This window comes from Sinohyriopsis cumingii, chromosome 15, assembly GCF_028554795.1.
Source record: "Sinohyriopsis cumingii isolate HCF-2022 chromosome 15, ASM2855479v2, whole genome shotgun sequence".
NCBI lineage: Eukaryota > Metazoa > Mollusca > Bivalvia > Unionida > Unionidae > Sinohyriopsis > Sinohyriopsis cumingii.
In genome coordinates, this window is record NC_142975.1 from 102,612,167 (window position 1) to 102,627,990 (window position 15,824).

The following is a 15,824-nucleotide window of genomic DNA, read 5'->3' on the forward strand; positions in this document are numbered from 1 at the left end:
CCTAGAGGACACTTAAAACTTTGCCATTGTCCACCATATTAAGTGGACAATACATAGTCCACAATGTGTGTACTGTATTTGTCCTATATGTGACAATACCAAATTCACGGAAACTAATCTCCAATGATAGGTTTGATGATTGTGGAGTTATCATTCCACATAATTTTGCCAAGATCAACAACCTACTGAAAGTTACATATTGCACTATACAATGTATGGTCATTAATATGGAAAGCATATCACTGAATAGAAATATTAATTCATACTTCCAACTGTTTTGATCTGAAAGGGCATTTTAAACAGGGAAGGATGTATATAAGTCAAGCATTTTTGTAAGTCTTTGGTATGACTCGGCCGGGGTTCGAACCCATGGCCTCTTGCATCCGAGGTGGACGCTCTAACCACTAGGCCACCGGAGCGGTTCTAAGAATTGTTCTATATGAGTGATGCCAATCTCTAATGATTGGTTTGATGACTGTTTGTGGAGTTATCATTCCACATATTTTGCCAAGATTAAACTTGATATAATATGAAACACTTTAAGATAATGGGACCATGGGATCACATCCACCAAATGTTGTTGTAATCTGATTTCTAAAACAAAGTTATCAAACATAAATTAAATGCAAAGCAAAATCTACCTTTTGTAACACAGTAACATTCAATCTATTGACCTTAAAACTAATTGTAATCTTCCTTGGGCAAAGTAAAATATAATGTTCTGTTAAATATGTATGCTGGAACTATAGTTAAAGTCATGTGGAATCCATGCACACAAACAATTGTTGAGGTATAAAAATGAAATCATTCATTAGAGGAAAACAGTTTTAAAATCTTTTCCAGGCTTTAAATTGTATAGCTTATTACCATACTTACTATAAATACTGATAACAGTAGTATTGCTTCCTAAGTTTTCATTTCCAGTACAGGTCCATGTACCATTGTCCTTCATCCTGTCTAAACTGATGATGGTGGCATAAGATCCATTGCTGTCAGCAGTGAATTTGTAGTTGTCGCTGTTGCCTGAGCAAGTATAATCACCGAAACAAGTAGTCGACTTAGTCCTTGATGGATAATTCCATGTGACTGCCAGATCATTGTTAAATTCAATAGGCAATGTCAGACAGGATATTTTTAGTCCTTCTCTTCTCTTTGGTATGGAATCGTTTGTCAAAATAGTAAGGGCAACTAATCCTAAAAAAGACACAAAAGATGTATTAAACTTTATTTTCTGAAATACAAGCATATATGTGAATTATCTGGAATCAATAATCACTTCTATTGACAGTATCCATAGTTTAGAATTGTGTAGTAAGCTGCAACATCCTAATTTCATAATAGGTACTATTAATCGAATTATTGTGTGCATTGGTATTTTCACTGCTTAAATTCCATCACTACCCCTGGTGTATGTTATCTCTCTCCTCACTAGTAAGTATATATTATTTAGGTGTCTAACTAATTAAAACTATTATTATTTACAGAAACATACAGTACACTGGTGATAAGATCAGACTACTTTGTCAGGCTTTTTCAGTACTCTCTATGTTCATAACACACTCTATTAGTAGCAAAATAAAAGTTTGTACCACAGTGAAGAAACAGCAGGAAAAGGGGGTGATCAACATGTAACATTTAGCTCTGAAATAATACATACATTATACTTTAGAAATGAACATATCATATAACATTACACTTAAAGCTATGAAATCCCATCCCAAATAGTACTGGCAATAATACACATATCTTGTCACATTCTTAATCTTTTCTCGTATGATGCTATGTATAATTCATTAAAAGTGTATATTTATTGTTTGCATTATTTATTGGCTTTGCCTAGTGTTTAAAGGTTCATTACATCTTTATTTTGTACTTAACCCTGTCCAAAATCAAGTGACATTTATCTTGTAAACAACAGAATACATAGCTAATATTTATCTATCTTGTGTAATATTCAGATCATTATTAATGGTAAACATATTTACTTGAATTTGAGATAAAGATAAAATCTTGATTCTGGCCTTACAAGCTTCTATAATGGAATTTTCCTTTAAGTTGACAGTATGTTTAGAAAATGGTAATTGCAACCTACATTAAGTAGAGGGGTGTATCATCTTGTTAGGAGTATTCATTATAAAAATATTAATTTAACATCTGAAGTACAATCAGTCTTGTTGTGTTCAGTTTTTAATTTTTAATTTGGGTGGATTTAATCAAATTATTATTCACTGGAATTACAAATTGCTGAACATTATTCTTGCACTGAAACTTTAGTTTGGAACTATAGTAAATTCAGATAAGAACATTTTAGAATATGTTAGTGTGGTACATTAAAAGACTTAGCACATCACCACACTCCAGGTCATTAGCACATTAACATATTCGAGACTACAGGTACATCAACACATTCAATATTTATTTGGAATGCACTGGAATTCAATTAGAACTTCATACATTTGAACTTGAGATAGAACTTTGGGACTATTTGGGATTTAATTCCCAATACTGTAAGTTCTTTTCACATTTTCACTTCCTATCCTAGGGAAATAATTTGTTGAATTTTAGAAACCTTATTGGTTTTGCCTTTTTTCCTGTTAATTAAAGACCACAGTCATAACAGAAATTGGGGGCTTGTGTTAGGGGAAGGAATTTATCTAAATTATTTCTGAAATCAGTGTTCTAGAAATCTAAATTCAATTTGGTTTAATGACATTAAAAAATAGACAGATCCATGTCAAATCTACATGAGAAAAAGAACTATTTGATAGCTGGTGCTCAGCCAAGGTTGGTCAAAATTAGAATAACCTTAAACAACTCATAAAAGAATTCAAAAATTGTCGAACCTTTAGAAAATGCTGCTTTGTGCAACTGATCAGTATCCCTTGAGTCACAAACATCTCAGTTTCATATGAGCACTTCTAAATCTCAATCAATCACAAGTTTTAGGAAACAAATGTCTGATAATAGTTTTCAGAAATTCTTATCTTTTCATATGTGCACCATGTTAAGAAGGTAGGACATGTTATTTATGATTCATCAAAATTGAAAAGTTAGCAACATAATAAAGGCATAGCTATATCTAAAAGGTCAAGATCATGGTTATGTACTGAAAGCAATACATTTGTTGAATCAAAGAAACCCAAGTCTGATTTTGTCATGGAGAATTATGAAGCATTCATAATGAAAGGTTATATATCACTTACTAATGACTCTACCAAGTCTATTCCTAAATTTTAAGAGACAGGAGCTTCAGAGCCTTTTATTATCAGGTTCTTTGCCTTTTTCTGAAAGTCTTCTTATTCAGGGAGTAGAGTGCGGACTTGTTAATATTTTTCTCCAATGTGGAGATTTGTCATCAGATGTAGTCTCAGTAACAGTGTCCGAATAGAGAAATTTGCAACCATCAAACGTATTCATGTAATATTAGGCAATGACCTAGATGAAGATGTTGTGGTCAATCCACAAGTTTGGATTAGAAATTCGATCCTATGAAAATGAAATCCCTGATTTAAACCCAGTTTGTGCATATTACTGGAGCTATGGCAAAGAAAGCTCTTGAGAATGATGTTGATCAAGAAAGTATTCCTTTAGCTGACACATGTATTGGTCAGGCTTTTGATGAGGTCACTTTCACTCATTGTTGGACCAATCAAAGGGTATTGATAGAGAATGATGTTGATCAGGAAATAACTCCTTTAGCTGACTAATTTACTGGTCAGGCTTTTGATGAAACCATCTTTGCTACTGTTATGGAACAATCAAAGGTATTGATTACAATTATCCTCTTTTTACTTGTTCTCTTTTATCAAACGTGGGTGACAAAAGAGAATCACTCATTGATAAACAGGAAAAAGATGATGAGATGTTATAACTGTTTCACAGGGCTATTAGCAAAACTGAAGCCACATTAACTACATGTTAGTTATTTTGTTGAAACTTGGGTTCTTGTGAGAAACTTGTGACCACATGAGGTACTCACTGGTGATAAGCTGTCAGTGAGCTATCAAATTGCTGTTCCAAAGTCGTATAGAAAGGAAAGTCTTAGTCTAGCCCATGGCTGGTCATTTATAGCATGCTCATTGTGGACTGTAATCATTTTCACAATGTCTCCATCATGGGCATAACATTGTGGTTTTCGTGGATTGCTAACATCATGGTTCGCAGTGGAAAGATTAAGTTTTATTGCCCCAGTTAGAAGTCGCACATCATGTATGAGATCTTACTGTACAATAACCAGTGGAACACCTTTTGCCTTTTTAATGCCCTAGTCCAATGTAGTCGTCAACTAGTTTACCAGAGCATTCATCTTTAAATCTGCAAACAACCATTTTATTAGTATTGCAAAACAACTGACGTTTTTTTCAACTATCGCTGTTGTTAAATTAAATCGCAATATTACAATTTCCGAATAAATTTCATTTCATTGAGTCAGTCATTGTTGGTATAAATTATCTTGACACGATCCTGGTAACACCTATACCATAATAGGAGCTTGTTGTTTCCATGGTTACCACATGCATCCTGGGTATTAATTTGGTGGTTTTTACATATGACAATCATAATGGAGTCTTTTTTCTCATGGTTTGCATGTGATTTTGGAGAAGAAACCAATACCAAACACAGATGGGAAGGGTTCTACACATTGGACAGGGGCAGTAGATAGCTCAGGCTATGGGAAAAAGAGAATAGTATGGCCTGATGGCACAATTTCATACGTTGGTGTCCACAGATTGGCCTATATGGTTAAATACCATTTAACATATGCAACAATACCAAAAATGGGGGGGGGGGAGATTTTATTTGTAAGCCACATGTCACAATCACTTATTTATCAGTACTGATCATTTAACTTTAGAGACACACTCAGCAGAACAAAGCAGAGAACATTGTAAAAATAAGGACTGTGCACAAAACTGCACATGCTGCATTGCCTCAACCTGTAAATTGAATTATTATATGTCGAGTCACATTGAATATCAATTATACCTGTCTTATTTCTTATCCTAGAATTAAACTCCTTGACACCTATTCTATGTTCAGCATGTTTCTCGTATTGGTACATTACATTTTTGGGCAAACAGTATTGGAACTTTTCTGCATCCCTTTTGTTGAGGGAGCAGGGAGGGACATTTTCACTTAAAATAATAGTTTTCAAACCTTCATTTCCAATATAAGTCTGCAAAAGTCCTATCTGTATTGCATTATTTACACAGTCAGTTTTTCTTCCCCAACCTCTCTTCATACAGCTGAAACATTCTTGATGTATAACTGCATGGTGAACATACTGCTCTCTCCCACCAAACCAGATCTCTTTTTTCTTCATGTACCAAGTCCCATGATAGAATACCTTTATAGTCAGGGTGTTGCAACTGGTGCTCTCAGAACACATTATTCCAAATCTCAGCATTTATTTACTGTGTGCACTAAGCGATATGTGTTTTGTTCACCATATATGTTGTTGTGAATAAATGAAAACAAGCTTCATGTCAGAAATATGGTTTCATTATTGAAACAAATGCTATTTATAAACCTACATTGCTCTGTTCTTACTATCAAGTAACAGTAAGGAATCATTTAGCTGTAAATTAGAGCTTGCTATTTGGTTTGCCAAATCAATGTGTATTACCTCCCCTTTGACTGTAATTGAGTGATTGCAATGTTTGCCTTGTTTCTCTTTTGTTCAATAATGTGTGTATTTTTTTCAGCTTTATATTAAAAAGTAAGTAATTTCACAATGCTTATAGTGGAAAGTAGCCACAGTAATGATTTTGAGAATTTTTCTTAACTTTTTATGAGCTTTGGGTAAATCTAGGTATACATTTATGTATTAGACAACTTCAATATGCAATTCAAATTACTTAAGTATAAAAAGTAGTTTATGCAGTGACAAGTTTTATCAGTGTCTGCATATTGCATAGAGACATGATCTTGTCTTGGCATAGCAAAGTTTTTCACACATTTCTCCACCTCCAGCATACTTAATAGCTTGAGTCATAACAGTTGTGCATTCACTTTCTGTCTCCAACATCAATGTCAGCATTATAGGAACTTTGGATAGCTTTTTCAAATTTTTCTCTTGTTGTCCTTATGTAACATACCTTATGTTAATGTGTTATTTGGGTTGATACAAATTTCCCACCCACCCCCTTGTTGTGGGGAACATTACCAGGCTTGAAGAAATTACTCTGTCTATTCTTTGCTTCCTCACCTTTCCCCATAGTTTTATACTAAAAAGTAGCACTCTGTTATTTAATTATTCAGTATAATAAAGCTTATGGAACTTTTCCTTGGCTTTTATACCTTTTTATTAACACTTGGGGGTCATGAATCACATGTGATGATAGTTTAAATAAGTTTGGAATGTCATCATCTCTTGATGCTTCATGGGTGTGTGTATTTTAGTCACAAAAGGGCAATGGCCTCTTATCATTTTGACCTGTCATGTGGCACACTTATTTGTTTTGTTTGGTTGATGTGAATAGGGATGCACTGCATCTTATTTCTGTGAGAGTCTGAGCATGAAAAGAAATGCAATTTTGAAATTTAAAACATTTAAAACTTGTCATATAGCCAGCAAGAGATGAAAATACAATGCGTCATGTAACTTGATACTCTGTGATGTCATACTTGCTGATGTCAGCATGTGTGTGTTTCTTTTGTGTAGCATGCATGCCATAGAAAGATAACATGAAGATACAAAGGCAGAAAACAATTATTTTAATAACAAGAATAAGCCATTAATAAGTACAATACAACACAGCAACATGTAATGCGGATGCAATTTAACTATAGATATTGGTATCACATATAATGCTATTGCACTATTATCCATGCACAAGCATGGCCAATTCTTTCTTACAATTATGCTCTAATATCAAGGAGTAAAATACAACTTTTTCTAAAAAATTTAAATCTGGTTATAGGACACACGGTACTAACTATACGGAAGAACTGTGAACCAGTCTAGAAATGGGTGAAGAAATAATAGAATATTTACAGGTTTGGTGGTCCATGATTGGTTAATAATGAAACTTAAAATTTTAGGAAAAATATCTTTTGAGAGCTTATCCTATAAGTAATGTAAAAGCAATATAGAAACATTTCTACTGCTGCAATCTTAGCATTCTTACAGGCTTGACTCAGGAGTACTCAATACTGAAAGTAGCACCTGATTCATTTGGTGCAGAATCAATAACACGTGTTTCATGCACATGTATGTATACAAAGTGCTGTGGGTCATATGGTGTTCTCCACACATAAGCTTGCACCAAGGTTAGATGTGCATGAAGAATTATAAGTGTCATTATCAGCACCCAGAAATTTTAAGTTATTGAATTTTGAATATGATAGTGTTTCCATATGTTTACCATTGGAGTTGAATTATTACCGTGAGTCCTTAAGGTTCAAACGTATAAGATCAAATCTGTGAATCCATGGTGTTGTAATTTTAAATCCATCCTTGTCATAATTTAATGACATAACCAAATGTGCATTAACGACAAACTCCTCTTTAACTTCTGTGGTACGAGTGAACTGTACACTATAATATAATTACAAGAATCTTATTTGACTGCAGTTCTTGAGCATCTTTGCCTAGTTCGTATGAGTGGGGGATAATTGCCACATAATTTACTAATTCACCATTGTTCTTGTGAAACTTAAATTTGTTTACTTTTTCTTGCTGTATGTTTCAATGCTGGTCTTTGTGATATGTTAAAGTTGTTGTTCATGAAAATATGCAACAGCCTTAGTAATAATGGTACAACGATGGTTTAGTTCATCCTCTCAACAATGGTGTTATTCATCCTCTCAACAAGGGTGTTATTCATCCTCAAACACACCTAATTATTCAGCATGTCAAAAAAATTTAATACGACATGGTATTCATATTGTAATTCAAAAGTCTTTCAAAAACTTGCTTTAATTTTTGTACTCTAAAAAAATCAGAAGCTGCAACTGCCTCAGTCTGAACTATTGTTTCATTTTTTGTGTGTTTCTCGTCTGCCGTGTTTGTGCAGTAACATATGTCTGTATGATCACACGTGTTTCTGTATAGGTCACATGCTTATGCAATCACAGCTTCAGTGAATTTTTGCCAGCATGTATGATACTATTTACGAACAGATCAAAGTTGATAGAAGATTTAACTCTGATAGCACAATTAAAACATGCCTTAGCACCTGTGCCAACACAATGCAAGAACAAATGTGATTTGCATTATTCATAATGGCATGTTCTGCCACATAGTTCATATTTTCCCATGCACACAACTTTATAGATATTGCACCGCAACTCCAATACATATTTATGTATGTTTATTAAGACATTTTTCGATTAAATGAAAATAGCTTCATTTCACTTTGAGTTTAAGCATGCAAAATAAACTGTACCGATTCACATTATCTGCACCAGTATCAACTGGCTCCTTTTATCATAGCATAGGGTTTATAAGACTAATATTAATCAAGCCGGTCACTGTTTCTGTTGCAGATAATCACACCGCCTACAGCCTCAAAGATGTGTCTGCAGCAGTGTCAAAGCTGTGTCTACATTAGTGTCAAAGCTGTGTCTACAGTAGTGTCAAAGGCAGTTATTTCTGGCTATTAATATCTTTTATGTATAGACCACTATCAGTCTTGCATGACTACAGTAGCTTTTTTCTGGATTATTTAATCCATGGGTTGCACATAGTATGTGTTTCTTTTGATACAATTAACAAAAATAATGAGGATAGAAAGCAGTGATGGATATAAAACTTAAAAAGGCGAAAAGCTTATAACCACACTAATTGCAGTCACTTGTCAGTTTCCTGCCTAAGTGTCCCTTGTTAAATCATTCTGCAGTCTCATGTCCTCTTTATCTTCAATTCCGCTTCAGAAATTGGAATAAAGAAGTAATAAGAACATGTGCCTGAAACAGTACTTCAGCATGTGCTCAAATAAGCTTCACTGCTTGCAACAGTATCAGCAAATACATCATACAATTTCATTTGAAGAACATTTTCACCTACCCAGTGGAACATTTGATTCGGTGTTGAAACGTTTTAAAACTTGTCAGTGATTTCCATGACCAAATGAGCCCTGGTTCTGGAGCACCAATAACAAGATTTTCAAGATGCCCACCATTCCAGTCATCAATGATGTGCATGGGATATCATTTTTATTCTGGATCAATGTCAAGGTGATACTGTGCCAGGTGTCCTAAAAGGGGTAACAATAACTGCTAAAGGATCCTGGATAAGAGATCACAGACATTTGACAATTACATACTGTAAGGTCTCTGGTCATTGACTAGTTGAGATAAAGTAAAATGCTTACCTTTCACTACATATGCCCAGAAAATGCAAAAGTATCTCGAGTATCTCTCCATTCTCTCACTCTGAAATGAAAATTTTAACATTGGCAAATGATTGTTGGAGTTTTCGTAGGGTTTAACACCATTTTCCTGCACAAGATAGGCTATACATGGCAGCCAGTATAATTGGTGGAGGAAGAACCCTGGAAAACCCCGGGAGGAACCACCGACCCACGAGAAGCTACTGGCAGGCTTTCTCATGTACCAATGTTAGCCGAGGCTAAGACTCGAACTCACGCAGACAGAGGTGAGATGGCAGTGATCTGTAATGGTGAGCGCTTTAGACCACTCGGCCCCTCGGGGCAAACGAAGTATCACATCAAATAAATCAATTTAAAAACTATCAGCAAAATAAATATTTGTAATTTTACACACTCTATGCAGCTGATTTTATTTAGTAAACAAAACAAGTTGTTGCAAGATACTTTTGAACAACATGAATTAATGTCGCCTACATTTCATTTAACTTCTTGATGTCAAGCAGCCTATATAAGTTTTAATTTCAAATCCAATATTAATGAAGAGATTCACCGTGTTGAAACAAAAGTGGGTGGATCTGGCAATGAAAGGTTACTGCAATTAAATAATGCTGACCCCTGAAACTCAAGCTGCATAACAAATTTGTTTGAAATCCAATAATAGTAATAATCAAGGGAGTTATTGTGCAGGGATATAACTTTGGGAGGGTCTGGCAATTAGGTTGTAATTTCAATAAATAATAATAATAATAATAATAATAATAATTAATACCTTAATAGCAATAATAATAGTACTCAATTTATAAAAATCAATAATATGCTCCCTTCAGGCTTGCTGCTTCAAATTTGTAAAATTTTTACAACACAAAAGCTCACCCACCTAGCCAATGCGACGGTCAGCAAGGGTAAGATACTCAAAGAAATCTTCACCAAAAGGTTCATGGGAGTATTTAGAGACTATGATTGTGTTTGTGATTTGGATTTTTTACTTAGTTTTTAAAATTTTTTTAGTCATATAGCTATGACGTCTGAAGCCTGGCAGTTCATAGTGATGTATAGCACTGATGCATCATGCTGCAGACACATATCATCATGTCCCACCCTGAGTCACATTTATCCCGACACCAGGCCAACCAGTCCTAACATAAACCTCTTCATGCTAAGCGCCCAGCGAGGTAGTTGTCAGTACCAATTTGATAAGTCTTTGGTATGACTCGGCCGGGGTTGAAACACTCAACATCCTGCATCCAAGGTGGAAGCCAGAACAGCGACTCTGAGACAGAAGAAGTTCTATTTAGACATGTGAGCAAGGCTTTGGTTTCTGCAATTCAAAATACCTGATGAGGTATGCCAAGTGAAAATTCATCAGGATGCCATGCAGGGACTTGTGAAAATTTAAGCATGTTGGAATGGGCTGTTCAGTAGCCCTTAATAGTAGACATTGAGTATTGTTCCTCTTCAAACAAGAAGAGAAGATAATCAGACACTGCACTCACCGAGGTACAGCTTGGATTTACAGTTTTCTATTTCACCAATTTAAAAAGATTCTCAACTTGGCATCATATACTTTAGAGCTGATCCTGTACAAGTAACAATGAAAATACTACTGATCCTGTAAGCCCACAGGACAAGTAACCTTAAAATACTACTGGTCCTGTAAGCCCACAGGACAAGTAACCTTAAAATACTACTGGTCCTGTAAGCCCACAGGACAAATAACCTTAAAATACTACTAATCCTGTAAGCCCACAGGACAAGTAACCTTAAAATACTACTGATCCTGTAAGCCCACAGGACAAGTAACTTTAAAATACTACTGATCCTGTAAGCCAACAGGACAAGTAACCATAAAATACTACTGATCCTGTAAGCCCACAGGACAAGTAACCTTAAAATACTACTGATTCTGTAAGCCCACAGGACAAGTAACCTTAAAATACTACTGATCCTGTAAGCCTACAGGACAAATAACCTTAAAATACTACTGATCCTGTAAGCCCACAGGACAAGTAACCTTAAAATACTACTGATTCTGTAAGCCCACAGACCACAGGACAAGTAACCTTAAAATACTACTGTTCCTGTAAGCCCACAGGACAAGTAACCTTACAATACTACTGGTCCTGTAAGCCCACAGGACAAGTAACCTTAAAATACTACTGTTGCTGTTCTTTAGATTATAATGGCGTCATACATCTAAATACGTCAAGATTTTGACTTTGCAAATTGGAATTGAAATGTCATCAGTCATCTCATACATCAGAAGAAACTTTATTTGGAGTTATAGGCATATCGTGAGAACAGATTATATGAGTTGTATCTTCACTTCACCGAGATTCATTAGAAACAATTCACCATTATCTATTTTTCACTTGGTTTTTAATTATTATTTTAATATCATAAAACATTTTTTTAAATTGTAGATTAAATATAATCAATGTGCCTAAAAGTCCAACTGTCCAGACGTAACGGCTACTCATCTTTGTACCAGTCCACCCTGATACTGGCTTGCATTGAACAGGAGTGGCTGCATCCTCTGTGGGAAGTTTAGTGGGCAGGATGGAGTATGGACTTTGAAGCTAGAAGCAGCTGTTAAGGGCAGAAGAAGTAGGCCAACCTGTACATGAAAGCAGTGGTCTCTCCAGAATGTCTACTGTCAATACGGTATTTACAGTTTGTACAAGGAATGAAATGCTCCCTCTTGATGCTTTGCTTTATAAAGTTAAGCTCTGTCCAGGAGTAAAGAAATTTAGTTTGTACTGGGGTTTGATGACTCATGTTTTCCTAAATCTCATAGTGCATTTTCATATTTTGTTGTAAAAACTTATCCACACTTGTACACTATTCCAACTATCAAAATAGTTGTGTTTTGCATTCAATTTAATTTGGACAATAATATTATTCTGGAACTGTTGCTTATTATTCAAAAGAATTCTGGACAATGCCATCTTGACAATGTCACTGTTCTTGGAGGACTAGTACATTTCCGGTACTGAAATTATATGGGACTTTTCATTAATTTAGGACTTTCAAAGACTTTTATAAGGACAAATTTGGATTCATTCATTATGCTGTATGTTCCTCTCACATTTTTCATGTATCACTTTAATAATTAAACTGATTGTTGAGTTTTACAAAACTTGTTGGATTTGCTTCTTTTCTGTTACTTAAGTTTGTGACCATAGAGTCATAACATGTACAAGGATACTCACTTTCAATAAGAGTAAGAAAGTACTGTAGGATGCAATATGCCTGGGCCACCTTTTGAGTGACAATAAATGTAGGATGCAATATGCACTTTCTGAGTGACAATAAATGGACTCAGCAAGATAATGTCTTCACTTTGGTGGGCAAATGAGCAATGGTAAAAAGAGGATAGTAGTGTGAGATTGCCAAAACATCGCTTTTATCACATCCTCCAAAAGATGAATTAGTATTTATACATGTTGTATCATTCCCAAGACAAATTCATATGCAATTTTAATTATCTGTATTTTGTACTAATATGTAAAAGAAAGCTTTGATGTAACAATATATTTTCTTTATGAGAGGACTATATATATATATATATATATATATATATGTGTGTGTGTGTGTGTGTGTGTGTGTGTGTTAATTTGTATGATTACTGATTGCAAGGGTTCTCTTTAAGCACATTACATAACTTTAAGATAGTGGGTTTGTTCTTTAGGCCATCTCATGTGAGTAAACATGTTATTGTGGATTTTTGACCAAGGAGAACATAAGAACGTACAATAAATCTTGCTGCCGAAGTTGATAATTTTAGTTCAGGTCAAGGGATTTTCCTTTCAAAAACCATGCGACCTAATTTTTTATTGGTTAGCTGCTAAAGGATTTGATCTTGCTGACAAGTAGAAAATTCTGGTCATATGTCATGTGTTTAGGCTCAAATAAGCAGTAACACAAGAAAGAGTGAAAACAACAAGCTCTGAAAAATATAATAATTGATTTCCCTGGAAAAATACTGTAAAAATAATTTTAAAAATATGATCTTGCGGTTTTAAAAATAAAATCCAAAATTAATTCAAGAATAATCCACAAATAAAATTTTAGACATCCTAATAATAAAATGTTCTAATGGCTTCAAGTTCGAGTCCCGACAAAGAATCCAAGATGGAAGACAATGACGTATGCTGTCACCTGTAGTATGCTGAAGTCTTCAGCTTTTGTCAAAACAAGAAATGTCACTCTGGTTTTGGAAATCCGAATAAATTCTTATAACAGCTGTCTTTGTTTTAAGAATTTTATATGAGCACATGTATTTTCCAGAAAAAAAGAATTAATCCTTTTGAATCCAAATAATTTGAAATAACTCTAAACGACACAAGACACTTTCCAGTGTAAAGAAAAAAGCCCAACTGAGAATATTTCTCTAAAATACAGGTTTTATTGTATTCTAAAATGCAGTTTCGAAAATCCACAAGTTGCAAAATCAAAAGGGGGGTCATGTGATCGTGTCTATATCACGTACGCCTAACATAACCCTGACGAAAACCATTCATTTACTCTAAGAAATAACATTTTTAAAAATTGTTTACATCTTAAACCACTTAGTCCCATCATGACTTTAACAACAACCAATCATTTTAAAATAAAAATAGAACTTATTTACGTGGCTGCTGCTAATTTTTAGTCAAGGTCAGGATCTAGGTCAAAATTTGGTTGTTTACCAAAGAATGATTCAGGTCAAAGAATGATTCAGGTCAACTGATTTTCTGGAAAAATATCATCTCCAGTGAATACATTTACTTTACAATAGCATGTAATGAAAAATTTAAAAGCTAAACTGACAAACAAACAATTAAATTAAAATAAATATATAATAAATCAGATATAATTAAATTAAATATACATAACACTGGAAATGATTATTCAGCACTTTTTCTGATTCTGGCCTGCATATCAATACAAAAGAAAACCCATGTCAATACAACAAAAATAATGCCGTTGACTTCATCTACCTGGGCAGCCTATGTAGCTGCAACAGTGCTGCCAAAAATGATATCAAGACCAGGTTAAACAAAGCCAGAGATGCTTTCAGCTGACTCCGCCCTATATGGAAATCAACACAATATTCTCAAGATAATGATCAGACTTTACAACAATCGATTATGGTGTATGGCTCCGAATGTTGGAGAGTAATGAAAACAGGCATGAGCAAAATAAATTAATTTCACAATAGCTGCCTCCACAAAATTTGCAACATCTTTTGGCCAAACACGATCTCCAATGTGAACCTATATGAAAAGACGGGATGTAACAAGATTTCCCTGGAGATCAAGATGCACAGGATCAAATAGCTTGGGCACATAATAAGGATGCCTCAAGATGGGATACCTAAGGTAGCCCTCATATGAACACCAGTTGGTAAGCGTGTGTATGGCCAAAGATAACCTGCTGAAGGACAGTGACGATCGAACTGAAGATATGGGACTTTCCTGCGGTAAGGAACAAGCCACTGTACACAAGACCGACCTAGTTAGTGGAAAACAGTTGCAGCCTTATGTCCCAAGTGGGATAAAGAGGACTTCTCTAACATTGTGAAATAATGTCTAAGTTTTTTATATAAGGTATGTTTACTTGAGAATTAAACATCAGTCTTAGTAGTTTTAACAAATATTGTTTGACTACTCTTAGTAGCCAGTTTAATGAATGCTGACACACCACCCCTCTTCTAACCTTCTCTTGCATCAAACCTTGTGAATGGATATCAAAACTAACAACCAAGGGTGAAACTAGACCGAACACCATTCATCAGGAAAAGAAAGTTATGTATGTATGTATGTATGTTGTTTGTATGTATGCATGCATGTATGTATGCATGTATGTATGCATGTATGTATGTATGTATGCATGCATGCATGCATGCATGCATGTATGTATGTATGTATGTATGTATATTTGCATGTATGTATGTATGATACATTTCACGATACACAGCCTGCAATACGATACATACCAATACACGTGATGGTCTTTCCATCTTTGAAAAGTAGATGGTGCCCCTTTATATATGTTGACATAATAGTTTTAAATTCCTGTATGTACATTACAGATAAATATAGTTATCTCATGTTTATATGTAATTCTCATCAATCACAAGAAAGCAAAAACACTTTCAAACATACTTTCTGTTGGCTGTCAGTCAGTTTTATTCATTGTTTTGGGCCATTTAATGGTCACGCTCCATTTACATCACTTTAGTTCAGACCCTTTGGTTTGTACAACATGAATGCTTTGCAAACATCTTATTACCAATTACAGTGTGACCCTGCTATTAACACGGTAGTTGGGAGCCATAGAACCTGACCGTGTTATGAACTGAACCGTGTTATAAGCAAGCATGTACAGTACAAACACATTTGTGGATTTATCAGAGGGGAGAGGCGGGTAATAAAAGCGGGTGCGAAAATGCATGCTTCATTGGCACAATTACCATTTTAAATCAATGTATATTAAATGACAAAAACA

At 34.7% G+C, this 15,824-nt stretch overlaps 1 protein-coding gene across 1 annotated transcript in view; it reads right to left on the reverse strand.

Annotated features, from left to right (window-relative positions):
* The window catches only part of LOC149782396 (uncharacterized), a 45,741-nt gene that overhangs the window by 20,357 nt on the left and 9,560 nt on the right, over positions 1 to 15,824 (reverse strand). Inside the window, exons 2-3 of the mRNA XM_089935127.1 lie at positions 9,318 to 9,378; positions 877 to 1,194 (exon numbers count right to left, since the gene is read on the reverse strand). Of these exons, the coding sequence (XP_089791253.1) occupies positions 877 to 1,194; positions 9,318 to 9,369 (370 nt within the window). The 5' untranslated portion in view covers positions 9,370 to 9,378. The remainder of the gene's footprint in view (positions 1 to 876; positions 1,195 to 9,317; positions 9,379 to 15,824) is intronic.